This window comes from Nycticebus coucang, chromosome 2, assembly GCF_027406575.1.
Source record: "Nycticebus coucang isolate mNycCou1 chromosome 2, mNycCou1.pri, whole genome shotgun sequence".
NCBI classification, from domain to species: domain Eukaryota; kingdom Metazoa; phylum Chordata; class Mammalia; order Primates; family Lorisidae; genus Nycticebus; species Nycticebus coucang.
The window spans coordinates 131,392,161-131,419,668 of NC_069781.1; the positions used below are offsets into that span (position 1 = coordinate 131,392,161).

The 27,508-nt window shown below is 41.9% G+C and overlaps 1 protein-coding gene across 3 annotated transcripts in view; it reads left to right on the plus strand.

Moving 5' to 3' along the window:
- The window catches only part of LRRK1 (leucine rich repeat kinase 1), a 190,975-nt gene that overhangs the window by 71,442 nt on the left and 92,025 nt on the right, over window positions 1–27,508 (plus strand). For all 3 annotated transcript variants that reach the window (XM_053581850.1, XM_053581852.1, XM_053581851.1), the window contains 3 exons: window positions 12,364–12,535; window positions 16,569–16,748; window positions 17,151–17,299. In XM_053581850.1, the coding sequence (XP_053437825.1) occupies window positions 12,364–12,535; window positions 16,569–16,748; window positions 17,151–17,299 (501 nt within the window). The remainder of the gene's footprint in view (window positions 1–12,363; window positions 12,536–16,568; window positions 16,749–17,150; window positions 17,300–27,508) is intronic.

Below are 27,508 nucleotides of genomic sequence, written 5' to 3' on the forward strand. Positions count from 1 at the left end.
TTCAGTGTATTAACATATGATTGGAAGTTCTTGCCAGTGCAATAAGGCAAAGAAAGGAAATAAAACATAAACAGACATGAAAGAAAGAAATAAAACTATCTCTACCTGAAAGAAAGAAATAAAACTGTCTGTATTTGGAGATCATATAACAATTTACACAGAAAATCCATAAAAAGTTACCCATGAAAGAAAAAATTGATAAACTGGACCTCATCAAGATTAAAAACTATTACTGTGGGGAAAAAAAACTACAGACTTGGATAAATATTTACAAACCACGTATCTGACAAAGTACTCATATGTAAAACATATAAAGAACTCTCAAAATTCAGCATTCAACATTAGACGATACAGATAGAAAATTTATGAAATGCATAAACATTTTGCTAAAGAGGCACGTAAACAAAAGATGTTCAACGTCATTAGCCACTAGAGAAATGTAAATTGAAACAATGATGAGATATCACTATACACCTTTTCAAACAGCAAAAATTAAAAATGATGGCAATATCAAATACAGACCAGGATGCAGAAAACTGTGTCTCTTATGAATTTACTAGTGAGACTGGAACACAGTATGGCTACTGTGGAAAAAGTTCGACAGTTTCTTTAAAAAGTTAAAATACAGGGCAGTGCCTGTGGCTCAGTGGGTAGGGCGCTGGCCCCTTATACCAAGGGTGGCAGGTTTGAACCTGGCCCCGGCCAAACTGCAACAAAAAAATAGCCAGGCATTGTGGCAGTTGCCTGTAGTCCCAGCTACTCTGGAGGCTGAGGCGAGAGAATCACTTGAACCCAGGCATTGGAGGTCAAAATACATTTATATTGTGGTCCAGAATTTAACTCCCGAACACTTATCCTTGAGGAGGAAAAATTTACATGCACACAAAAACTTGTGCACGGTAGTTTATAGCAGCGGTTCTCAACCTGTGGATTGTGACCTCTTTTTAACAATGAAAATACATTGCAGCATTAGGAAGGTTGAGAACCACTGGTTTATGATAACTTTATTTATAATAGCCCAAAACTGGACCCAGCCAAATAGTTCAGCACACGATAGGATACCACTAAGCAGCATAAAGGAACTTTATTGAAACATATAACAACTCAGATAGATCTCAAGGGCATTATTGCTGAGTGGAAAAAAATGCCAATCTCAGAAGGTCATATTCTCTGTTCTTCCATTTATGTAACGTTCTCTAAATGACAAAATTACAGAAATGGAAGACAGATTGGTGTCTGCCAGAGTTTGGCATTGGTAGAGAGGAAGAGGGTGGCTGAGACCACATGGGGTAGTATGAGAGAGATCCTTGTGGCAATGGGACAATTCTGCAGCTTGATGGTGCTGGTGGCCACGTAAACCTACACACATGACAAAATGGCAGAACTATGTACACACACTGTACCATTGCTGACTTTGATGTCTTGCTACTGTGATGTCAGATGTCACCAGAGGGGGAAACTGATACGTCCTCCAAGGACTATCCCTGCAACTTCCTGTGAATCTCTGATTATTTCAAAGCAAAAGGTTTTTTAAAAAGTGAGTGAAGTCCAATTCTACTTTTATAAAGTTAAAAACTGGCAAAAATAAATCTGTGGTGTTAGAAGTCAGCATGGTGGTTCCTCCTGGTGGGGCAGTGGTTAGAAGGGCACAAGGGGCTTTTGGACACAGAATGTCTTGTTTCTTGGTCTGAGGCTAGTGACATGGGTGTGTTCAAGTGGCCATGCATGAAACTGAACACCTCTGTTGTTTGTATTTCTTTCTAGCTATGTTCTATTGCCAGTAAAAAGTCATAATGAATTAAATGAAAAGGGGAATTCATATGGGATTACCTGTGAGCATGTATGGATAAACAAGTTCTAGAAGGTTATGTGAGAGTGATTTCCTTTGCAGAAAGAAGCTGAGAAGTGTAGGCATAGAGGGAGATGTACTTTTTATTTTACACTTTTCTAGGCTGTTTGACTGAAAATAAGTACATACCATAGAGCCCTTGGGCTGTCTCCAGCCAGAGAGCCAGCTTTGACCTTTCCCACCTCTGGGGCCCTCTTGGTCTTGGGCTAGCTCCTGAGACATCACTTTACCACCTTGTGAGGATGGGGCTCTTAAGCTTCTACCCCAGTGGTTCTCAACCTGTGGGTCACGACCCCTTTGGACTGTATTAAAGGTTCGCAGCATTAGGAAGGTTGAGAACCACTGATCTAACTGATGGAGTCTAGACAGCTAATAGACACAGTTAGCTGTGTGCAGAGTGAAACATTTAATCAGTCTCTGTGGCTTTTCTCTTTAATGTGAATGCTTTCCTGGAATGGCTGGGCTAGGGCCAGGGCAGAGTGGCAGGTGGGTGGACTTTTCTCTTCTGGTTGCACTGAATATATGACTCTACTGTCCTCCACGTGGCTCCAGTCCCTTGGACTGTCCCTCATCTTACCTGTCAGACCCACCTCCCACCACCAGCCCATTCACTTCACTTAAACAAACCTGAGCCTTGCCCTAAGTCCCATCTTTTCTTGGATGGAGAGGATGGACATGAGATCTGGAGCTAGCCTCACCCCAGTTCAAATCCTTCATGATTCTGCTGGCCGTAATCTCCTGAACCCTGAGCAGCTCTCATTTTGTCATCTGTAAGACAGAAACGCAGATGCATTGCTGGCGTGACTGCTGGGAGGATTAAATGTGGTCGTGTAAATACAGTATTCAGTGCAGCATCTGGCACGTGGCGAGGGCTTGGAAAGTGTCATTTCACTAGTTCACTTCCCCGTGGGTCCAGTTACTCACTGCTGCCCAACTTACACTAAAATGATCTCCAAAGACACTTGTTTACTAAACTATTCAGCAAATAATATACGCTAGCTGGGGCCATTTTATGCATATTCCCACCTCCAACTTAGTTGTAAATCCATGGGGGCAGAAATCGCCCCTGGCATCCTCAGTGTCCAGCCCTACCTCTTATACACAGTAGGTCCTCAATAAATGTTGATAGTGTCATTGGCTGTCCCATTCCAACTTGGGTTCCCCACCTCCCTTCTTACACACACTGATGCTCAAACCCACAGGAAATAGCCAAGTTCCAGAGAATGTAAAGTTTCTGTAATGCAATCAAACACTTCACATGCCAATCCCACATCCATCAGAGTATTCTTTTCTCCAACCCAGGGAGATCGTGAAAAGAGGTATAATAGCCACCGTGGCACACTGTGACTCGCTGCGTAATCTTGGGCAAGCTATGAAACCTCTCTGAACCTCCATGTCCTGTCCATGTACATGGCCCACCGCTTAGAGCCTTCACAGACCAGAATAGCCAGAACAAAATCAGAACTCAGGCTTAGGTTCAATCTCCATCCTGTCCTTCTCTTCTTCTGGGCCACCAAGTCAAGAACCCCACTGCAGATTGCTGGAGGAGCCTTGTCCTTAGATTTGGATCAGTGGATTCTTCTTCTCTTTCACACTCCATTTATGGGTAACTCCATGGATGGTTCTTCATGGAGCCTGGCCACCTACCCTCCTCCTCTCAACACCTATCAGATGACAATTTAGCTCTGGGTCTGTTCCAGGAGGGGGTACTCACCTGGTTCCCATCCTCATGAAGCTGGTGGTTAAGAGCAGTATTGCCTCATAGAAATAAAATTTGAGCCACATGGGCAATATGAAATTTTCTGGGAGTCACATGAAAGTAAACATTAAAAAGTAAAATGTTGAGTGGAGATCCAAACCTCCCTCCTGTAAATTCTGGGAGATCAGCATGGGAGAGTGAAGGTTAATTCTCATAAAAACAGTAAGTGGTGGTCCCAGAGTAAGTCTGGGCTACTATCTTTGCAAAGAAAGGGTATACTGTATGCCATTTCCCATATATCTTGTTTCTGAAATTTAATAGAAACCATAACTTGTCTTAAAGACAGAGGTTGACAATTAAGATCCCTTAATTGGGGAAGGGGGGAGAACCTGAGTTTTAACCTGTATAGCCTACACTGGTAAAATTGGGAAACAAACCCCAAATCACATAACTCTTTCAGTTCTAGGAAATAGTCAGACTGATCTCCAAACATCTTCTTATATATGTATCCTCACCCCCTTGTTTAATTCTAGTCATAAATTCCTAATACGCTCTAAATAATCCTTGCCCTAACTGGTCAAGAAGCCCCTTTTCCACAAAAATATCTGTAGGCCCAATTAGCCAATGCTTTTATTTTACTGTATGGGGGGAGGAGGACAAGCCCACATCAGTAGGGGACTAAAGCACTGCTCTTCAACCCATCCCAGGTTGAAGTGCACAGCTCACCCTGCAGACCCAAGGCTGTGCACCTAATCATTTCCTTGCTCCAAAATTTTGAAGCCCTTTTCAAAAATTTGTTATAAACCAATGATTATTATGATACAGTATGCAGCTCACTCATATAGTGCCCAAGAGTGGAACTGGGAAGAGAAAGGCATCATAAGATACCTAAGCATGCATTGAAGAGAAAATTTAAAGAAAACCAAATGAACAGAGAAATATATTGATAAAGAAGGAAGGAAGGGAGGGCGGGAGGGCACTCTGGGAGTCTGAGGCAGGTGAATTGCTTGAGCTAAGGAGTTAGAGACCAGCCTGAGCAAGAGCAAGACACTGTCTCTACTAAAATACAGGAAAATTAGCCAGGTGTTGTGGTCCCAGCTACTCGTGAGGCTGAAGCAAAAGGATTGCTGGAGCCCAATAGTTTGAGGTTGCTGAGAGCTGTGATGCCATGGCACCCTAGACTGGACAAAAGAATGAGACTATGTCTCTTAAAAAAAAAAGTAAAATGTTAATAATGTCATCTTATTTTACCTGATTATCTTTTTTTTTTTATTTTTTTTTTTTGTAGAGACAGAGTCTCACTGTACCGCCCTCGGGTAGAGTGCCGTGGCGTCACAGGACTCACAGCAACCTCTAACTCTTGGGCTTACGCGATTCTCTTGCCTCAGCCTCCAGAGCAGCTGGGACTACAGGCGCCCGCCACAACGCCCGGCTATTTTTTTGTTGCAGTTTGGCCGGGGCTGGGTTTGAACCCGCCACCCTCGGCATATGGGGCCGGCGCCCTACTCACTGAGCCACAGGCGCCGCCCTTACCTGATTATCTTAAAAGTCATCTCTTCAACATGTAACCAACATTAAATTATTGATAAGATAGTACACCCTTTCTGTACTTGGGCTTTGAAATCTCATGTAAATACATACTCCCCACCTCCCACTTTGTTTTTTTTTTTTTTTTTTTTTTTTTTTTAATTTTTTTATTAAATCATAAGTGTATACAATGATATGATTATGGGGCATCATACACTCACTTCATAAACCATTTGACACATTTTTATCCCAGTGGTTAACATAGCCTTTCCGGCGTTATCTCAGTTACTGTGCCAAAACATTTATATTCTACATTTACCAAGTTTCGCAAATACCCCTGTAATATGCACCACAGGTGTGATCCCACCGATTCCCCTCCCTCTACCCACCCCCCCCTTTCCCACTTCCCCCTATTGTTAAGTTGTAGCTGGGTTATAGCTTTCATGTGAGAGTCCCAAATTAGTTTCATAGTAGGGCTGTGTACATTGGATATTTTTTCTTCCATTCTTGGGATACTTTACTAAGAAGAATATGTTCCAGCTCCATCCATGTAAACATGAAAGAGGTAAAGTCTCCATCTTTCTTTAAGGCTGCATAGTATTCCATGGTATACATATACCACAATTTATTAATCCATTCGTGGATCGATGGGCACTTCGGCTTTTTCCATGACTTAGCAATTATGAATTGGGCTGCAATAAACATTCTGGTACAAATATCTTTGTTATGTTGTGATTTTTGGTCTGCTGGGTATATGCCCAGCAGAGGAATTACAGGATTGAATGGCAGATCTATTTTTAGATCTCTGAGTGTTCTCCATATATCCCTCCAAAAGGAATGTATTAATTTGCATTCCCACCAGCAGTGCAGAAGTGTTCCCTTTTCTCCGCATCCACGCCAACATCTCTGGTCTTGAGATTTTGTGATATAGGCTAGTCTCATTGGAGTTAGATGATATCTCAAAGTAGTTTTGATTTGCATTTCTCTGATGATTAAAGATGATGAGCATTTTTTCATATGTCTGAAGGCCGTGCGCCTGTCTTCTTCAGAGAAGTTTCTCTTCAAATCCCTTGCCCAGCCTGCGATGGGATCCCTTGTTTTTTTCTTGCTGATGCGTTTGAGTTCTCTGTGGATTCTGGTTATTAAACCTTTGTCAGAGTTATACCCTGCAAATATCTTCTCCCATTCTGAGGGCTGTCTGCTTGCTCTGCTTACTGTGTTCTTAGCTGTGCAGAAGCTTTTTAGTTTGATCAAGTCCCAGTAGTGTATTTTTGAAGCTGCTTCAATTGCCCGGGGGGTTCTCCTCATGAAATACTCACCCAGACCAATTTCTTCAAGGGTTTTCCCTGCATTCTCCTCTAGTATTTTTATAGTTTCATGTCTTAAGTTTAAATCTTTAATCCAATGAGAGTCTATCTTAGTTAATGGTGAAAGGTGTGGGTCTAATTTCAGTCTTCTGCAGGTTGCCAGCCAGTTCACCCAGCACCATTTGTTAAATAGGGAATCTTTTCCCCACTGAATGTTTTTAATTGGCTTGTCAAAAATCAAATAGCGGTAAGTAGCTGGATTCATCTCTTGGTTCTCTATTCTATTCCAGATATCTACTTCTCTGTTTTTGTGCCAATACCATGCTGTTTTGATCACTATCGATTTGTAGTAAAGTCTGAGGTCTGGTAGTGTGATTCCTCCTGTTTTGTTTTTATTTCTGAGTAATGTCTTGGCTATTCGAGGTTTTTTCTGATTCCATATAAAACGAAGTAATGTTTTTTCAAGATCTTTAAAATATGACAGTGGAGCTTTAATAGGGAGTGCGTTGAAAGTATATATTGCTTTGGGTAGTATGGACATTTTGATAATGTTGATTCTTCCTAGCCATGAGCATGGTATGTTTTTCCATTTGTTAACATTTTCAGCTATTTCTTTTCTTAGAGTTTCATAGTTCTCTTTATAGAGATCTTTCACGTCTTTTGTTAGGTAAATTCCCAAATATTTCATCTTCTTTGGCACTACTGTGAATGGGATAGAGTCCTTAACTGCTTTTTCAATTTGACTGTTGTTGGTGTATATAAAGGCTACCGATTTATGAATGTTGATTTTGTAACCTGAGACGCTGCTGTATTCCTTGATCACTTCTAGGAGTTTTGTAGTAGAGTCCCTAGTGTTTTCCAGATACACAATCATATCATCTGCGAAGAGCGAGAGTTTGATCTCTTCTGACCCTATATGGATGCCCTTGATCGCCTTTTCTTCCCTAATTGCGGTGGCTAAAACTTCCATTACAATGTTGAAAAGCAATGGAGACAATGGGCAGCCTTGTCTGGTTCCTGATCTGAGTGGAAATGATTCCAATTTAACTCCATTCAATATGATATTGGCTGTGGGTTTGCTGTAGATAGCCTCTATCAGTTTAAGAAAAGTCCCTTCTAGACCAATTTTCTTGAGTGTTCTGATCATGAAGGGATGCTGGATATTATCAAAAGCTTTTTCTGCATCAATTGAGAGAATCATATGGTCTTTGTTTTTTAATTTGTTTATGTGCTGAATTACATTTATAGATTTACGTATATTGAACCAGCCTTGAGACCCTGGGATAAAACCAACTTGGTCATGATGTATAATTTGTTTGATGTGTTGCTGGATTCTGTTTGTTAGGATCTTGTTGAATATTTTTGCATCTATATTCATTAGTGATATTGGTCTATAATTTTCTTTTCTTGTTGGGTCTTTTCCTGGTTTGGGGATCAGGGTGATATTTGCTTCATAGAACGTGTTGGGTAGTCTTCCTTCTTTTTCTACATTTTGGAACAGGTTGAGTAATATAGGTACTAATTCCTCTTTAAAGGTTTGGTAGAATTCTGACGTGAAACCATCTGGTCCCGGGCTTTTCTTTTTAGGGAGGTTTTGTATAGTTGATGCTATTTCTGAACTTGATATGGGTCTGTTCAACATTTCCACTTGATTCTGGTTAAGTCTTGGAAGGTGGCGTGCTTCCAAGTATCGGTCTATTTCCTTCAGATTTTCATATTTCTGAGAATAAAGTTTCTTGTAATATTCATTAAGGATTTTTTGGATTTCTGATGAGTCTGTGGTTATTTTGTCTTTGTTGTTTCTGATTGATGATATTAGAGATTTTACTCTTTTTTTCCTGATTAGGTTGGCCAGAGGTTTATCTATTTTATTGACCTTTTCAAAAAACCAGCTTTTTGATTTATTGATCTGTTGTATTATTCTTTTGTTTTCAATTTCATTTAATTCTGCTCTAATTTTGGTTATTTCTTTTCTTCTACTGGGTTTGGGGTTGGAATGTTCTTCCTTTTCCAGTTGCGTGAGATGTCCCATTAAGTTGTTAACTTCCTCTCTTTCCGTTCTCTTGAGGAAGGCTTGCAGTGCTATAAATTTCCCTCTTAGAACTGCCTTTGCGGTGTCCCAGAGGTTCTGATAGCTTGTGTCTTCATTGTCATTTTGTTCCAAAAAATTGGTGATTTCTTTCTTAATCTCATCTCTGACCCAGCTATCATTCAGCATAAGGTTATTTAACTTCCATGTTTTTGTATGGGTATGCAGATTCCTGTTGTTACTCAATTCAAGTTTTATTCCATGATGGTCCGAGAAGATGCACGGAATAATTTCTATTCCTTTAAATTTACTGAGGTTAGACTTGTGACCTAAAATGTGATCAATTTTGGAGTAAGTTCCGTGGGCTGATGAGAAGTATGTGTATTCAGTTTTGTTGGGATGAAATGTTCTGTAGATGTCTGCTAAATCTAAATATTGGATGGTTAGGTTTAAATCTAAGATTTCTTTGCTCAGCTTCTTTCTGGAGGATCGATCCAACACTGCCAAGGGAGTGTTGAAATCTCCAACGATTATGGAGCTGGAGGAAATCAAGTTACTCATGTCTGTTAGAGTTTCTCTTATAAATTGAGGTGCATTCTGGTTGGGTGCATAGATATTAATAATTGAGATCTCGTCATATTGAGTATTACCCTTAACAAATATGAAGTGACCATTCTTGTCCTTCCTTACTTTTGATGGTTTAAAGCCTACTGTATCTGCAAATAAAATTGCAACACCTGCTTTTTTCTGATTACCATTTGCCTGAAATATGGATGACCATCCTTTCACCCTGAGTCTGTATTTGTCTTTTAAGTTGAGATGTGACTCTTGTATGCAACAAATATCTGGCTTAAGTTTTTGTATCCAGTCAGCTAACCTATGCCTCTTTAGAGGACAGTTTAAGCCATTCACATTGATGGAGAGTAAGGATAAGTCTGGTGGAATTTTGGGTATCGAGTTTTTCAAAGGTCCAGTGGACATTTTTAATCCTTTCGCCAGTGTGGAAGTTGGAGTTTGATCCGAAGTTTCTGAGTGAGTTTACTTTTGTGGTATAGGATTGGGTTGGTCATTGTGGAGGATAGGTCTGAGAACATCCTGAAGAGCTGGTTTACTTATGGCAAATTTTTTCAACATATGAATGTCATTGAAGTATTTAATTTCTCCATCATAGATGAAACTCAGTTTAGCTGGATACAAGATCCTGGGTTGAAAGTTTTTTTGCTTTAGGAGATTAAAAGTTGATGACCAGCCTCTTCTTGCTTGAAAAGTTTCAGCAGAGAGATCTGCAGTTATTCTAATATTCTTACCTTTGTACGTTATAGTTTTCTTTCGCCGGGCTGCTTTGAGAATCTTCTCTTTCATGTTAACTTTAGTGAAGCTAATTATGATATGTCTGGGAGATGGCTTTTTGGGGTTGAATCGTGCTGGGGTTCTGAAGCTGTCTGCTATCTGAATTTCAGATTCTCTAGGCATGTCTGGAAAATTTTCTTTCATAATTTCATGTAGAAGGGCCTCTGTGCCCTTGGCTGCCACGTCATCAGCCTCCGAAATTCCTATAACCCTTATGTTATGTTTTTTCGAATTATCTGAGAGCTCTCTGAGTGAGTGATCCGTTTTTGCTCTCCATTTCTCTTCCTCTTTGAGAGATTGGGAGCGTTCGAAGACTTTATCTTCAATGTCAGAAATCCTTTCTTCTGCTTGCTCCATTCTGTTACTGAGGGATTCTACTGTATTTTTCATATCTTTGAGGGCTGTAAGTTCTTGTTTCAGTGTGTCTAAGTCTTTGGTGGTTTTGTCTTTAAATTCGTTAAATTCTTGAGACAGTTTTTGAATTTCTCCACGAATTCCTAATTCCATTTTATTAATCTTGTCTGCAAACCAAATTCTGAATTCGACTTCTGACATCTCAGCCAGTTGTTTATGAATGGGATCTTCAATCACATCTGCCGTATCTTTTCTTGGGGGGGTTGATCTATTCTGGTTATTCATGTTACCAGAGTTTTTCCGCTGATTCCGCCCCATGGTTTACTCCCTTTGGTTTTTCCCCTGGGGTTTTATCGAGGGCCCGTACAGTGTTGTGGCCTGAGAAACTGGGGCCCTGTCTGGTGTGGTGGAGCAAAGTGGTTCTGTCTTGTTTTCAGCTGGTTTCTGTTCTATCCTATTGCAACTTCTACTCTGGCTTGAAGTCTCAGCTGTGTGGAAAAATCAGCAATTAAGTCACCCCGCCTGCCCACCTCTGGCCCCAGTTGGAAAAGGAGAATCAAACCTTCCTACAATCGCACACCCAGGGCACCACCTGAAAAGTCCTCAGTCTATTAGCCCAGTTCAAAAGGTCCGAATCAACTGTCTCAATCGGCACTTGTCTCAGGTGGAAGGGTTCAAGAGGTCTCTGGGAACTGGATCACCGGGGCCTGGTGACTCCTCTGAGACAGCTCACTCCAGTGCAGCGTGGAGTCAGGAGGAGCCACCCCGCAAACAGAGCAGTCTGGGAAGGTTAACGTCTCCTTCCCCACTTTGCCCCTCCGTCGGACCCAGTCACTGGTATCTCTGCAGATGGCTAACCCAGTTGCCTGCAGTGAACAGACACTCCAGGGGTTTGCACCTGCCTGAATCGCGAGGAAGTCTGCCAGGCCCCCGCAGACTGCCGCTATCTAGCAGGAGGAGATGGGGCCTGACATCTTTGAGTGTTTGATGCAGGTGATGGGAAGGAGGTGTTCACTCAGGCTTAGCCCCGTCCCTGATGGATGCTGCTAACAGAACAGAACAGAACAGACAACTTTATCAGGTTCTGTCTCTGTTCCTGTCGTCGCCTACAGGAGACGGGCTGTTTTGAGTTCAAACGTCTTTGCTGCTGGAGAATTGCGTCTGAACACCTCTCTGGGTCGGCCCCGCCCTGGAGGCTTCTGGGTTTGTGAGTCGTGACACAGGTGGCCTCCTCTGGTTGCCTAGGGAGACAGGAGGTGTGGCCTCAGAATATCCAGAAGTGAGCGTTCTGCCGTTAAAGAAAAAACGGCTGTTGATCTACCTCCAGGGAACTGCTGCTCTGGTGTGGGCACTCAGGCGACCCTTTTCTCCTCTGTCCCGCGCCCCAGAGTCAGCACTGAGCGGCCGCAGTTTGTGCTGGGTCCACACCCCTTAAGAGATCCCCCAAGAATCAGAACTCTTGGGGGATGGGCGCCCAGACCCGGATTGGGAGTGGGGCGGGGGGAAGCTAGAGTTTCATTCAGTTTCACGCAATACTACGGTCCGGGGAGGGCTCCTGCACTGCGCCGCAGGGAAGTGCCGCCAAGGCTTGATTTTCCCTCAGCAGAGTGCCCTCTCCTCGCTCACGTATCCCAGAGTCAGCGCTGACCTGACGCAGCTCAGGCACTGTGCACTCCCCTCGAGAAATCACCCAAGGAGCCGAACTCCGGAGGGATAGGCCCTCAGACCCCGAGTGAGAGTAGGGGCTCTCAGCTCTCAGCGGGGAGGCCAGAGTCTTATTCAGTCTTGTGCCCGGGGAGGGCTCTTGCACTGCACTGCAGGGAAGTGCCGCCAAGGCTTGATTTCCCCTCAGCGGAGTGCCCTCTCCTTGCTCACGTGTCCCAGAGTCAGCGCTGACCTGACGCAGCTCAGGCACTGTGCACTCCCCTCGAGAAATCACCCAAGGAGCCGAACTCCGGAGGGATAGGCCCTCAGACCCCGAGTGAGAGTAGGGGCTCTCAGCTCTCAGCGGGGAGGCCAGAGTCTTATTCAGTCTTGTGCCCGGGGAGGGCTCTTGCACTGCACTCCCCACCTCCCACTTTGTACCAGGCATGTTTCAAGTGCTCGGCAGCCACACTTGGAGAGTGCTATCATGCTGGACAATGAGACTACAGGCTAGCCCTGGGACCTGGCCAAGAACTCAGAGTTGACTCTTTTGGCAGTTCCAGACAGAGCTCATCTCACTGACATTCTGTCCTGTCTTGACCAGGGCCAGCTTCTGAGCATCTCGGCGGCCTACGGGGATCTGGAGATGGTGCGGTTTCTGCTCACCAACAGGCGTGTGGAGCTGCCGACAGAGCCCACTGATGACAACCCAGCTGTGGTCGCAGCACATTTTGGGCACACGGAAGTTGTGCAGGAGTTGCTCGAGTCCTTATCAGGTAAATCGGAGTCCATGAGCTCCTTACTACTCTCAGGGGACCCTCATCTAAGACATCACCCCCAGATGTCTATTTCCTCTTGCCTCTACCATTACTGAGATCAAGAAATCTGGGGCATCCAGGTGACAATCTAAGTAAAGTGAAAACCACCTGCCAAACACTTCCCACCTCTCATTCCCATTAATTCACGTGGTGCATTCTTGCTCACCATCTTTGATAAAGAATGTGATTTTTAAAAAACAATTAATCAATTTTATTTTTTTTAGAGCAGTTTTAAGTTTATGGAAAAATTGGATTGGAAAGTATAGCATTCCCATATCCCCCCCAACACACACAGTTTTCTCATTATTTACATTTTTTTAGTGTATTTGGCATCATTGATAAGCCAATATTGATACATTACTACTAACTAAAGCCCATAATTTACATCAATATTCATATAGAGAGTTATAAATTCTATGGGCTTAGACAAACGTATAATGATATGTATGCACCATTATTGTACCACGCAGAATAGTGTTGCTGTCCTAAAAATCCTCCATGCTCCCTTGACCCCTGGCGACCACTGATCTTTTTACCATCCCAATAGCTTTGCCTTTTCCATAATGTCATGCAAGGGAACTATACAGTGTATAACCCTTTTCACTCTCCAGTGTGTATTTAAGGGTCCTCCATGCCCTTCATGACTTGATAGCTAATTTCTTTTTCTGGCTGAATGATTTCATTGTATGGATATATGTGTATCACACTATGTTGCTTTTTAGTAACAAGTAATTTTTTCTGTGGTAAACTCAAGATGTTCTGGTCTCCTGTCATTTCCCATGGTGGTCTTGGCTCAGCAGTACTGTAGAGTTCAGGCAGGCATGACTGTAGCTCTAGGTTGAGGCGTACCCTAGCAGTGGTGTTTGGAAGTTAGCATTTCGCTCGGAAGCAGGACCAGCCTTCTGGCTGGGAAACCTTGCAGTCACCCAGGGCCCTGCTCCTAGAAGCCCATGTATTTTTCAAAAGTCCATAGTTAACATCTTGAAATTTCATAGTTTTTAAGTCAGGGCCCTCCCTTCTTTGCATTTTGCATTGGGCCCCACCCATTAAGTAGCAGTTCTGTTTGAGAGTGTCCAACTATGTACTTTGAAGTACACCTGTGCTCAGAGTTAGTTCCAAGCTGGTGTCACTTTCACAAGTTTGGAGAGGGCAATTTTAGGGCCTATAAAGCAGACTGGGTGAGGCAAGGCATAGGAGAGCAGGGAGGGGCCTGGGTACCCTGGAAGGAGCTAAAGACTGACTCCTTTTCAGGCATCCCCAAGATTAGCTCTCTTTTAATGAAGAGTCTGTTCCAGCTGATCCAGGCACCTAATTATGCAGCCTAATATTTATTGAAAATTGCCAAGTACTGCACACCCTATGAAACTTGAGAGACACAGAATTTTTTGAAAGGTGTCCCAGCCCTTTAGTAGCTTCTGGCCAAGCAGAGGGAATCAAAGCAAAAAGGAGTAATTCTGTGCAACATAATTGTGCTGAGGTTGAAGTGTCTACATAGAGGCTTGGGGTGATCTTATTTGGATGCAGGATAAGGTCTTCCAAGAAAGACTGACATCTGAGCTGGGCTTTGCAGGATGAATAAGAGTTTACTGGGCAGGCAAGCAAAGAAATGCCAGATTTTGCAGAACAGGAAGCCCCACTGGACCTCATTGTGGTTTTCAGCTGCTACTAGGGGCATCCTGTCTTCAACTCAACTCCAGGTAGAGTTTGTGGTGACAAAGGACACAAGAGCATTATACTGGGCCCTTCAGAAAATGCAGAGATGCAAAATGTAGTCTGCCCTCTGGGAATGCCCAGTCTGGAGGGAAAGGCAACCATCGTCAGAAGTAAGACCAGAAGTCAAACAAGGCAGCTGGAGAACAAAGGATGGTTCAGTAGAAGAGAGAAGAGAAGGAATGCGAAGTTGATGGGGGCTGGTCCTTTGAAGTACATCTTTATGAAATTCCTGAGCTCTGCAGCTGAGCCTGGAGGAGGAGGGGCAGAGACAAAACAGCTGAGTGCCGTTGGTTTGAGGCCATGCAAAGAGAGCATCCTTTGGTTTGAGGCCAAGCAGGGTTTAAATCTTGTCTTAGTCATTTACCAATTGTGGGACCTTCAAGTTTCCAAACCTCAGAGAGGTTTCCTTGGTCTTAAAACCTCATGGTCTGGCTCCGTGTCTGTCGCTCAAGCAGCTAAGGCGCCAGCCACATACACACCAGAGCTGGCGGGTTCCAACCCAGCCCGGGCCTGCCAAACAACAGTGACAACTACAACCAAAAAATAGCTGGGCGTTGTGGCAGGCACCTGAAGTCCCAGCTACTTGGGAGGCTGAGGCAAGGGAATCACTTAAGTACAGGAGTTGGAGGTTGCTGTGAGCTGTGACACCACAGTAGTCTACCCAGGGCAACAGCTGGAGGCTCTGTCTCAAAAAAAAAAAAAAAGTTAGTATCATGATTTACCATATTTCTCTTACCTAGATAGCCTCATAGTAAATGAATTGGGGATCACTTGTTTTCTGTTAATAAACCTCTGAATCATTAATTCTAGTTAAGAGTGGAGGAAGAAGAAGGGAAATTTACTTAGTGCGGCTTCAGTCTAAGTCCTGTGCAGGTACCTTATTTGGTGAATTTTAATCCCTGCCATCCTGCCCTGTTTCTCGGTCAGTGTCCTATCATGGAGTGGGCGGGGAAAGGGTGTCACTCTCTCCACACTTGGGAACGTTACCGTCCCTAAGGACTTTGTGCCTCTGGAAATGAGACAATGTTATGAACCAGTTGGGAAGTATCAGTGCAGAATATGAGGTAATTTTTTCATGGCAACTAGACCCAAAAAATATTGCACTATTTTAAACTTGAAGATAGTATAACACGTAGGCCCAGACTGTCCCTGTTAATTCAACAAGCTAGGTGTTAATCATCCTGGAATTAAGTAGGTGGATATTTCTGGGAATAATTCTAAAAGTTTTAGGCTGGAGAGTTGGAGCTATTTCTTTCATCAAAGCTTTTATTATTATAATAATAATAAAAATTAAATAAATTAAATTAATTAAATTAAATTAATATCTGTATTTTACAGATAATTTGGAAATGTGGAAAAGCGCTAGTACTCTAATAAACATAATGACATAACATTATGACTTAGGATTTGTTGATCCAGGCATTCAGTATGCATTATGCTATATAATCCTCATATTAAACATGGGAGAATAGGTGTTATTATTGCCATGTTACCAATGGGTAAACTAAGGCACTGTGGGGTTAAGAAATTTGTCCAAAATTACACAGCTAAAATATTTTAACCCTAAACTGCCTCTCTCCCAAGTCCAAACTCCTGTGTATAACGCTACTGTAGGGACAAGGAGGGGACTGGGGTGTGGAAAGGAGTGTGGGGAGTCTTTGGAATCCCACTGCCCAGATAGAATGCTGCAACATGGCAGTAGTTCTTTTTAGTCTTTTTTTTTTTTCTTTTTTTTTTTGAGACAGTTTCACTATGTCGCTCTCGGTAGCGTGCCATAGCTTCACAGCAACCTCTAACTCTTGGGCTTAAGTGATTCTCTTGCCTCAGCCTCCCAGGTAGCTGGGACTATAGGTGCCAGCCACAATGCCTGACTATTTTTTTGTTGTAGTTGTCATTGTTATTTAGCAGGCCTGGGCTGGGTTCGAACCCGCCTGCCTTGGTGCATGTGGCCAGCACCCTAACCACTGAACATGGGCACCGAACAAGTTCTTTCTAGTCTTGTTTCCATACACCCACTTTTTACTCAGCTTAGATCACACTGCACAGGCCGTTTGGAATCCTGGTTTTCTTCACTTATCAGAGAAAACATATGACATGTGGGGAAATGTCATATGCAAGTCAGAGGGACTATTACAGAAAGGACTATCAACCTAACAGAAGGGACTTTGGGCTGGCACTGGGACAGCTTAGTCATATTAGTGGTCAAAGGGAAAATGGAGTGGGAGCAACCAGCACCCGTCAGTGGCACTTTTCCCTTTGTCCTGTCATCTCCCGCTAGGTCCCTGCAGCCCCCAGAGGCTGCTGAACTGGATGCTGGCTGTGGCCTGCCAGCGTGGGCACCTGGGCATGGTGAAGCTCCTGATCCTGACACACGGGGCAGACCCAGAGAGCTACGCGGTCAGAAAGAACGAGTTCCCTGTCATCGTGCGCTTGCCTCTCTACGCGGCCATCAAGTCCGGTGAGAACCCCCACCCCTCCCCGTGCCAGCCCTGCCCATGCCAACGATTGTGGCTTCTAGAAGTGGGGTGGTGTCTTCACTCTTACCCCTGGTTCTCAAATCACTTTTGTGGGAGACTTTTGCAACTCCTGTTCTCTTTTTCTTTTCAAAATATCAGCATCCTCACTCATTCCTGATTTGGGGGACAGAGACCAACTGTGGCAAATGGCACTGTTGTATGAGGCACTCCAAAGGCAGAGTGCCACAAGAACTCTCCCACTACCAGGAACTTGGTGCTTCACGGGAAGCAATGGAGAAGTCTAACCTTTTCAGTTTCCATTCCACAAATTCCTGGCTGCCTTTCCAACAGGGTGACGCTGTCCACATCTGAATGCCCTTAGTTTTCTGTTTTTGTCCCTTTAGGGAATGAAGACGTTGCCATATTCCTGCTTCGGCATGGGGCCTACTTTTGTTCCTACATTTTACTGGACAGTCCTGACCCCAGCAAACATCTCCTCAGGAAGTATTTCATAGAAGCCAGTGCCCTGCCCAGCAGTTACACGGGAAAAACAGTGAGTAGTCAGAGACTCTGGGCTGTGTCTTCATCCATTTTGCTGCTAGGAGACAGTTGAGACAGTTTCAAACTGTCTCAGAATATCACAGACTGGGTAATTTATTAAAGGACAGAAATACATTTGGCTCATGGTTCTGGAGGCTGGGAAGTATAAGAACATGGTGCCAGCATCGCACAGCAGAAGGTGGAAGACCAAGAGAGGGCTAAACTGCACAGCCCCTCGAGATAATGAACTACGATAACAGCATTCATCCACTCCAAAGGGCAGATCCCTCATGGCCTAATCACCTCTTAATATCATCGTGACGGCTATTACATTTCAACATAAGTTTTATAGTGGACATTCGAATCACAGCAGGGTAGGATCTGAAATCTGGGCTTCATATACTTTCTCAAGCTTTTCTTTGTCTTTTTCCCAAAATCAGGTAAACATACCAGAATTCTGAGCAATTCCTTTTTAAAATTTCCTTTATCAAATTTTTAAATTATAAAAGTTAGTATGTCAGCACTGGCCACATACACCCAGGCTGGTGGGTTTGAACCTGGCCCTGGCCAGCTAAACAACATTGACAACTACAACAACAATAAAAAGATTGCCAGGCATTGTGGTGGGCACCTGTAAACCCAGCTACTTGGGAGACTGAGGCAAGAGAATCTCTTAAGCCCAGGAGCTTCAGGTTGCTGTGAGCTGTGATGCTGTAGCACTATACAAGGGTGACATAGTGAGATTCTGTCTCCAAAAAAAAAAAAAAAGAAAAAGAAAAAAGTTAATACATCCTTGTTATAACACATGAAAATAATTGAGAAATGCAATAAAAATTGAGTGTACCCACCTGAAAGTAAATAATTTAACAACCTGGAAGGATCTTTGCACAGCTTTCCATATGCAAAGTTATAAAAGAATTTATAAACCTAGTCAGGGTCTAGTTTTAATTTTAATAACAAAAATAGCATTATATTATTTGTTGTGTTCAACTTAGTGTTTTTAATTTAGCACTTCATCATACATTTCCTCTAGATTAGTCAATATGGCTACAACTCATTGTTTTAAGTATGTACCTTAAATCTGTAAAATCAGTATAGCTTAATTGACCCAGCTGGTCTCCTATTGGTGGCCATTTGGATTATTTTGGTTTTTCACCCCTTGCAATATCCTGATTTTCTAAGGCATATTTGCTTAGGTAGTTCAGAATCCTAAAAGTGGACTGCTTTAGAATCATTTCCCCCAAAACTCATGACTCCCAGCTTCACCAGCAACATATGGCCTGTGTCCCCACACCTTTGCTGGCATTAGCTGTCCTGGAAACTGTTCCTTTTCCTCAGTGCAAGGGGGGAAAGTGATCATTCCAGTTTTAATTTCCATGTTTTATTGTTATTAATGTGGACTAGCTTTTCATATATTAATGAACTATTTGCGTTCCTCTTATGTGAACTACCTGTTAATGTCTATTGATTTATTTTTCTAAAGCAGGGATCCTCAAACTTTTTAAACAGGGGGTCAGTTCACTGTCCCTCAGACCGTTGGAGGGCTGGACTATAGTTAAAAAAAACAACCTATGAACGAATTCCTATGCACACTGCACATATCTTATTTTGAAGTAAAAAAAACAAAACGGGAACAAATACAATATTTAAAATGAAGAACAAGTAAAGTTAAATCAACAAACTTACCAGTATTTCAATGGGAACTATGGGCCTGCTTTTGGCTAATGAGATGGTCAGTGTCCGGTTCCATATTTGTCACTGCTAGTCATAACAAGTGATGCAAGTGTGCATCGGTTAGTCTAGATCTGGTTGAAGATTTCAGAGGTTTCATTCTGGAAAAAGTCTGTTCACAGACATAAGTGCTGCCAAAGATGGTTGCCATTTCGAGTGCATGGTTCCTGAGATTAGGGTATGTCTCAGAGGGGAGAGATGCATAGAAATTAGGAAGGCTTCTTAGCTTGAATGCGTCTTTCAGAGAGTCACAATTCTGCAGTTCAGCCAGTTCCATTTGGTAAATTGTATCCACATTTTCAATATCAACAGAAAATGGGTTACGGAAATGTCCTGTTCATGGAGATGAAGCTCTTTAAATCTAAATTGGAACTTCTTTTGCAACTTTTCCAGTGAATCCACACATGTTTTGTTTGGGAATGCAACCAATGATTTTTCTGCTAACAGATTTTGAGTTGTGGGGAGACGGCAGAAATTTTCCTCCTTCACTTGTTTGATGAGGAAGCCTAATTTTACTTCAAATGCTTTCACATGTGATTACATATCACAGATGAGCTTTCCCTTTCCTTGAAGTTGCACATTGAAACTGTTGAGTAGCTCTGTTACATCTGTCAGAAAAGCAAGATGCCATTTCCATTCTGCATCATTCTTTGTTTTTTGAAAGCAGAGAAGCTATAATCTGTGGAAGTAAGTCATAGAAATGTTTCAAAACTCTCCCTCGACTGAGCCGATGGACATCTGTGTGGTATAGAACATCTTCATTGGCAACATTTAGCTCAGACAGAAATGCCTGAAATTGTCTGTGGTTTAGTGCATTAGCTCTAATGAAGTTAACATAAGATACCACAATTTTCATAACAGAGTCCCTCTTCAGTGATTTACTACACAGCGCTTGTTGGTGGATGAGGCAGTGATGGCTATTGGATGAGAATGGTTGTTTGTCCATCTCTTGGTTAATGCGAGCAATTACTCCTTTCTTAGACCCCACCATGCTAGGAGCACCATCAGTTGTCACACTGGCTAGTTTTGCCCAGTCCAGCTCCAAACTATTCATAGTTTGGCAAACCTTTTCATAAATATCCTCTCCTGTAGTTGTTCCTTTGATGCTTTGCAGTGCAGCAAGCTCTTCTGTGACTTCGAAATAGTCATTCATCCCATGAATAAAAATTAGAAGTTGTGCAGAATCACGAACATCATTACTTTCGTCGAGTGCCAAGGAAAAACAAGAAAGTTTTTTTGCCGAGTTTTGCAAATGCTGATGCAAATTGTCTCCCATTTCTTAAATCCTTCATGTAATTGTAGGTCCTGAAAGACTCACTGTACTAAATAAATCGGCCTTCTCTGGACACATCTCTTTGGCAACAGAAAGAAGGCATTCTTTAACACATTCTCCCTCCACGAATGGTCTGCCAGTGCACGCTATTAGCTTGGCAACTTGAAAACTTGCTCACAGTGATGAAGTATTTAGCTGTTTCTGCTTCACAAAAGTATTTTGCTGAGTTGTCAATGTATATTTCAGTTTTAATATTTTATCTTTTCTCCCTTCTCCAACCAACCAATCATATTTATCTTTATGTTGAGTTTGATAGAGTCGACTCAAATTGTATTCTTTGAACACAGACACTATATTCTGGCATATCAAACACACAGCTCTTTCCTTGTACTGCATGAAAAAATAATCATAAGTCCACTGTTCTTTGAATATCCTACACACTGACTCAATTTTTCTCTTTCTTGATATCATTATTTCCTAGGGATTCCAAATTGCTATTAGTAAAATACATATATATATACAGCGCTATAAAAACAATATACCAGCAATAACTTTGCCCACACAGAGAAATATAGACTGCACTGCCCATCAATGCAGTCTGATCAGTGCCCATCAATGCAGCCTTGCCAGTCCACATCATTTGAGCCTCACCAGTGCCCATATTGGTGGAACTCTGCTTTTACCTCAGGCTCACACTGGTGCGGTGCGGGAACAGGCCCTATTACAGAGCTGGTTCCTCCACCATCTTTCTAGTTTACACTACCCTGTGTGAACCGCACTGTGATCTGTGAACTCACACAGGAATCTGATTGCATGGGTCTTCTCACCCATGCAATCAGATTCCACCGCAGGAAAAAAGAAGGCACGTATGCCTTTTTTCTTCCCAATCTTCCCAAGCATATGGCTGAACTTGCACTGCTCAGAGATTGCAACAGTGTGAACCAGGGCTTACACAGCACACAACATACAACATCATACACGACTGAATAGCAATCAGAATATAAATGCAGGGGAGTCAGAGAGTTTGGCTCACATTCCACACATGCGCACTGCGGGCTCAGGATGAGTCGGCTGCTAATAAGCAGGACAGGCAGCGGTGGCAAAAACACCCAGCGGGCCACATGTGGCCCACAGGCCATAATTTGAGGACACCTGTTCTAAAGGCTTATTTTGTCTTTTTCACTTTGGAGTAAGGATTATTTTTAAGCCTTGTTTATCATTTATGTTGCCAATATTTTTCTCAATCTGTTATTTTTCTTTTGTCTATTATCTTTTGTAATAACAAAGATGTAAGAATATATAACCAAATATGTTATTCTTTTCTTGTATGGTATCTGACTATATATAAGAAGGCCATTTCCACTCTAATTTTATATAAATATTCTCCTGGAGTCCCTTGTAATATTTTTATTCTTTTAGTTTTTACTAAGCTTTAATTTTTTTGTATTTATCTAAGTGTATTGTAGGAAGGAAGGGGGTGGAGTCATCTCTTCTAAATAGCCAGTTATTCTAACATACTTTTGTTTTTTTTATTAATTTTTTTTGCAGTTTTTTGGCCGGGGCTGGGTTTGAACCTACCACCTCCATATATGGAGCTGGCATCCTACTCCTTTGAGCCACAGGCACCTCTAACATAGTTTTTAAAATAAAGCTTTCTTTTCCCTCTGGATTAAAATGTCACCACTGGAATTTCCCCACTATCTACACCTGTATACATTTGGGGATTCTCGGTACTGGTTCACTTACTTATTACTCTGTTTCTGGCAAATGCTATATTATTTGGGGGGGGGTGTTGTTTGTTTGTTTTTTGAGACAGTCTCAAGCTGTTGCTGGGTTGAGTGTTGTGGTATCATAGCTCACAGCAACCTCCAACTCTTGGCTCAAACAATTCTCTTGCCTCAGTTTTTCTATTTTTAGTACAGTTGGGGGGGGGGGGTCTCAGTTTTTGCTCAGACTGGTCTCAAACCTGTGAGCTCAGGCAATCCACCTGCCTCCATTTCCCAGAGTGCTAGGATTATAGGCGTGAGCACCCACCTCAAATGCTGTAATGTTTTGATTAGAGGCACTTCATTTAAGTCTTATAATTGTTAATGCCAGTTTTCTACATATTTTTTCCGAAGACATCTTGACTATTAGAATATTTTATGTATTGCCACTGGTGCCTCTACTGGTATAGCTTTTTTGTTCTTCTTCTCTTTTTTTTTTTGCAGTTTTTGGCTGGGGCTGGGTTTGAACCTGCCACTTCCAGTATATGGGGCTAGCACCCTACTTCTTTGAGCCATAGGCACCGCTCAGCTTTTTTGTTCTTTAATGAGATTTTATAATTTTCTTCCTAAAAGTCCTATACTCATCATTTATTTGTGACTTTTTAATTTTTGCCACTATTTTAATGAAATATATAAAATCCTTCCAACTTCCATTTCCAAAATGATGTATTAACATAGAGAAAAGTTATTTTTTGTATTTATGTTTTATCCAGTCCTTTTACAAACATATTAATTCAAATAGTTTTTAGTAGAGTTCCTGGAGAACTCAAAGTACATTTGTCTCTTCTTTTCCTTTATTTATGTAACTTATTTTAGTCTGTGTTTTATTGTTTATCTCCAGAAATTTCAGAAGTTACATAATCAGGATGATGACAAGTATATTTATCTTGTTCCTGTAATTTATAACCATTTGCTATAGGTTTTCGATAAATAGATTCTTTTTATATTTAGGTAATTTTCATGTGTTTGTTTTTGCTCTGAGTTTTTATTAGGAAAGGTTGCTGAATTTTGCCAAATCCCTTTTTTGAAGCTATTGGTATATTTATGTAGCTTTTCTACTTAGATTTATTGATTTAATAAAGGCTGGTGATAAGGGTTGCCCCAACCTTGAATTTCTATCATTTTTTTTTTTACTGCTAGATTTGATCTACTGATATTTCATTTATAATTTTTGAACCTTTATTTACAGATGAAGTGATTTATAATTTTCTTTTTTTACGTTTGTTATAATGCTATGGAGGCTTTACACAATGACACAGGGAACTTTGCATCTTATTATGATCTAGAGAACTTTCATAGGAATTATTTATTATTAAAGGTTAATTAGATAAAGCAAGTCTTTATTTTCTGATTTCTGTTGAAGTCAGTTGTCTGCTTTCCCTTATATGCAGTTCCGGAGATTATATTTCGGTAGGAAATCATCCATTTCCTTTAGAGTTTTGGATTTGCCCTGATGGTGTTGCATTGACATTTTCCTTATAATTCTTTTCTTCTGTACTGGTAGCTATATTTCTCCTTCCATTTATTTATTTTTTTTAAGTTTTCTTTTTTTTATTTATTTATTTTTTATTAATAAATCATAGTATTTCTCCTTACATTTATGATGTTAAACAGTTTACTTTGTGTCTTTCAAACTAAATCTGACCAGCTAGGGATTTATGTATTTCCGTGGTCCTGTCAAAGAACGGGGTAGATTTATTTATGATTTGTTATTTCATTAACTTTAGCTTTTATCTCTATTAAAACCCTCTTCCTATGTTCTTTTTTGAGTATTTTGTTGATGGTGTCAAGGTTAATAAGGCTCCCACATGAGACTTCCTTGTTCTAATCTGGCTCCAGGTTTTCCTGCTCCAGGACCTTCATCTGGCACTGTCTTTCCCTGTGTCGGTTTCCTCATCTGGAAAATGCAAAGAGCAATAAAGTATGTTTTTCAGAAGGATGGTTGACAATTGAGTGTGGCAATATTGTAAGATTCTAATGACAGTGCCTGGCATGTGATAGGTACAGAACAAATGTTACCTAGTGTAGTTCCTTTTCAGATTTCTTGAGTTGAATATTTGTTTATTTGTCTTTGTTTTCTAATTTTATCTTGTCAGTTGGTTTATTGAAGCCCTTTATGCACTGGCTTTATCTGAATCTGAAATACAGACATCCCGTTAGAGATATACAAATGCGTTCAGATGTACAAGTGTGCACACATCTATATCTACATATAAGTACATATATTTGTTTCTTCTAATTTTTTTTATCTCATTTCTTTTGTGTTTCTACAAGATGTTGCTTCACATACCTGGTTTATGGCTTTATGACCCATCAATACCTATTTTCATTATATTTAATAACCACTTTAATCCTGTTATGCCTCTATTTTTGAAATTGAGTTTTTTACTTTTCATATGGCCAAATTGCCCTCTTTTTCTTTGCATCAACCTTGGATAAGTTTTCTCAACTTTTATTTTCAGAATTTTTCTTTGTCTCTTTGTCTAATCCTAGGTGTATATCCTGAAAACATCTTTGAGTTTTCAATCCCACCAAAGTATGTATCTTTTGAAGGAAGAATCCACCCGCTTCCCATTTATGTAGGTTTTACTATAATGTTGGTAGATTCTTTTCATCTTTTTAAATTATATTTTGCTATTTCCTTTTTACTCCCCTCATTCTTGCTGGTTTCCTAGTTTCTTTTTTTGTTTGTTTGTTTGTTTGTTTGTTTGGGTTTTTTGTTTTTGTTTGGTTTTGTTTTTTGAGACAGAGTCTCACTATGTCCCCTTTGGTAGAGTGCTGTGGCATCACAGCTCACAGCAACCTCAAACTCTTGGGCTTCTCTGTCTCCCAAGTAGCTGGGACTACAAGCACCCACCACAATGCCTGGCTATTTTTTGGTTGTAGTTGTCTTTGTTGTTTAGCGGGCCTGGGCCAGGTTCAAACCCACCAGCCCCGGTATATGTGGCCAGTGTCCTAACCACTGACCTATAGGAACCGAGCGAGGTTTCCTAGTTTCTAATGAATATTGATGGTCTGCTTTCTGTACATTGTTACTTCTCTGTGCCTCAGTTGGTTTTCTCAGTTATAAAATCAGGATAATTATAATTTCCACCATAAGTAGCAATTAGCACTGGGCCTGACACACAGTAAGTATTCAATAACACCAATTAATATTATTATTAAGTTCATCTTGCAAAAGGAAATGATGATCCATTTATGTAGACCAGTGGTTCTCAACCTTCCTAATGCCATTACAAAGGGGTTGGGACCCACAGGTTGAGAACCACCTGGCATTTTTCTTAAAACACCTCAGTAAGAACTGCTACAGATAGAAATATCGAGATATAAAGATATTATGTTACTGTTACTTATCTGTGGACAACAGTGTTGATGCCCACACCAGAACCTGCTCCTCCCAGATGCCGGACACCCGTGATTCTTGCCCTTTTCTGCACATCAGAATCCCTGGGGATTTTTTAAAATCCTGATGCTCAGGCCGCACCCTTTGCTGATTAAATCTGAATCTCGGGGCTGGGACCCGGCATTAGGGGTTTTAAAAATTCTCCACAATGTGCACCCAAAGTAAAGAGCCCGTGGCTTTGATTTTCTTGGCCTGTGGTTAAAAGCATGTCTCTGTCTGTGGTGTTTTCTGAGGGGTAACTCCCGTTCCATGTGCCAAGACTGGCAAAGGGCACACAGGTGATTATTGCATTTTGTGAATAAGAACAAAGAAAAGACGATGTTGCTTTTCCTTTCCTTATTTTTTTGTGGGGGAGTGGGGTTAGAATTAGAAGAGGAAATGAAATTTCAGCACAGCTTGAGTCATAAGGGTTCTTTGGGCTTCCTCAAAGCAGGTGGTATTTTTATCATTCAAGTGAATTTCACAAGGTACCTTGGAATGGATGTGTCTGGCTGCCCGTGATCTCTAACCTGCATCTGCACGTTCCTTCTGTGCTGCTGGTGGAAAAGAGGAGAGAGGAGGACAGCACAGAGGGAATAATGGCTCAAGAGCTGGAGGTAAGCACTCCAGCCTTTCCAGTATATAGTGGAACTGAGCTGACTTTTTTGATTCTGAATATTAGACCAGAGGTGGCATTAAAAAGATGCTTTGCTTCCATGACACGTGGCCTGAAAACTTCCATGATTTTTCAGACATTCATGGCAGTGACCTTGTTGAAGCAACAATCCCAGGGCACACATCACACTGGTGCAGCAGGTACTCCCAGGCCATGCAGTGACATTTAGGGAGATCATCCATGTGCCATCCAGTTTTGTGTGTGTTTTTGCTCTGCCTCCTCCACCACCCAGTTGGCATCTTTGAATGTCATTGGCTCCTTTTTGGAATAGTCAGCTAGTCTTCCTGTGAGTTTTTGGGTTAGGCATCTTCTCGTTCTCAGGCTGCTGCAGCCCAAACAGGGAAGTGTCAAGAAGCCTGTGTTTGTTCTCCATGGGCAGCAGCTGGCTGCTTGGGTTTAGTTGGTATTTAGTTTAGGAAGTTTCCAGAGGCTGCACTGCATGGTCTGGCCTGCTCAGATACACTTTTAAAAGAACAAAAGTGAAGTCAAGTCAGACCTGGTCAAGCTGTGTCCCTGGCTGGGCAGTGCTCCTCTTAAAGCCACCAAACTCGCCTAAACATCTTACGAGGTGACCTGTGGTTCGTAGTGAATATCCCTCCAATGTTTAGCTGTGTTGCCATGTGAAATCACTTGATGCTTTGATATTGTCACACCCAGAAAGGAGCAGGAAAACTCAGAAATGCCAGGAAAAGCCTAATCAGGTCCCAGAATAACCATGATGCTCATTCAGACAGGAGGGCTTGCTGGGGCTGTGTTAGGTGTCGGAAGCAGACAAGAGCCAAAATTAACTTTCACACAACAATAACCCAACGGGGAAATTATTAATTTCCTTTTGAAAGTCCCTAATGATTTCAAATCTGGCAGCCAACCTAAAGAGAAAGGGACATTTTCTGTTGTGATTATTATTATTACTTTTTGGATCAGCTCTGGCTTAGGTAGCTTCAAGGTTCACAGTGACCTCCTTTTGATGTCCCTGTGTTGGTGCCAGAGCTCTGACCACCTGGCTGCACATTTTCAGAGCTAAAGCGGGCACTTGCCCATCTGCATGATCTGGTGAGTCTGGACGTTGTTATTTGTGGGATGCTCAGAAAGGGCAGAGGGCAACCACAGTGGCCTTATCAGCTGCTGGTGGAGCCAACGCTTGGTGGAGCCAAGCTGCTGGTGGAGCCAACGCAGTGAGGGCTGGCTGCTCTTGAGAATGCCTGGTAGCCCTGGGCAGCCTTTCCCCAGGTACATCCAAGGCCTCTCGGGAACTTTTGTCTTAGGTAAGGCCTCACACTTGGTGCAAAGGGTTTCATCCAAGAGTATCATGCTTTCCAAAGCACTTCCACATATATTGCCACCATCATGGTACCTCACACCCTCTTCCCAGCTGGCACTGCTGTTGCGTGGAG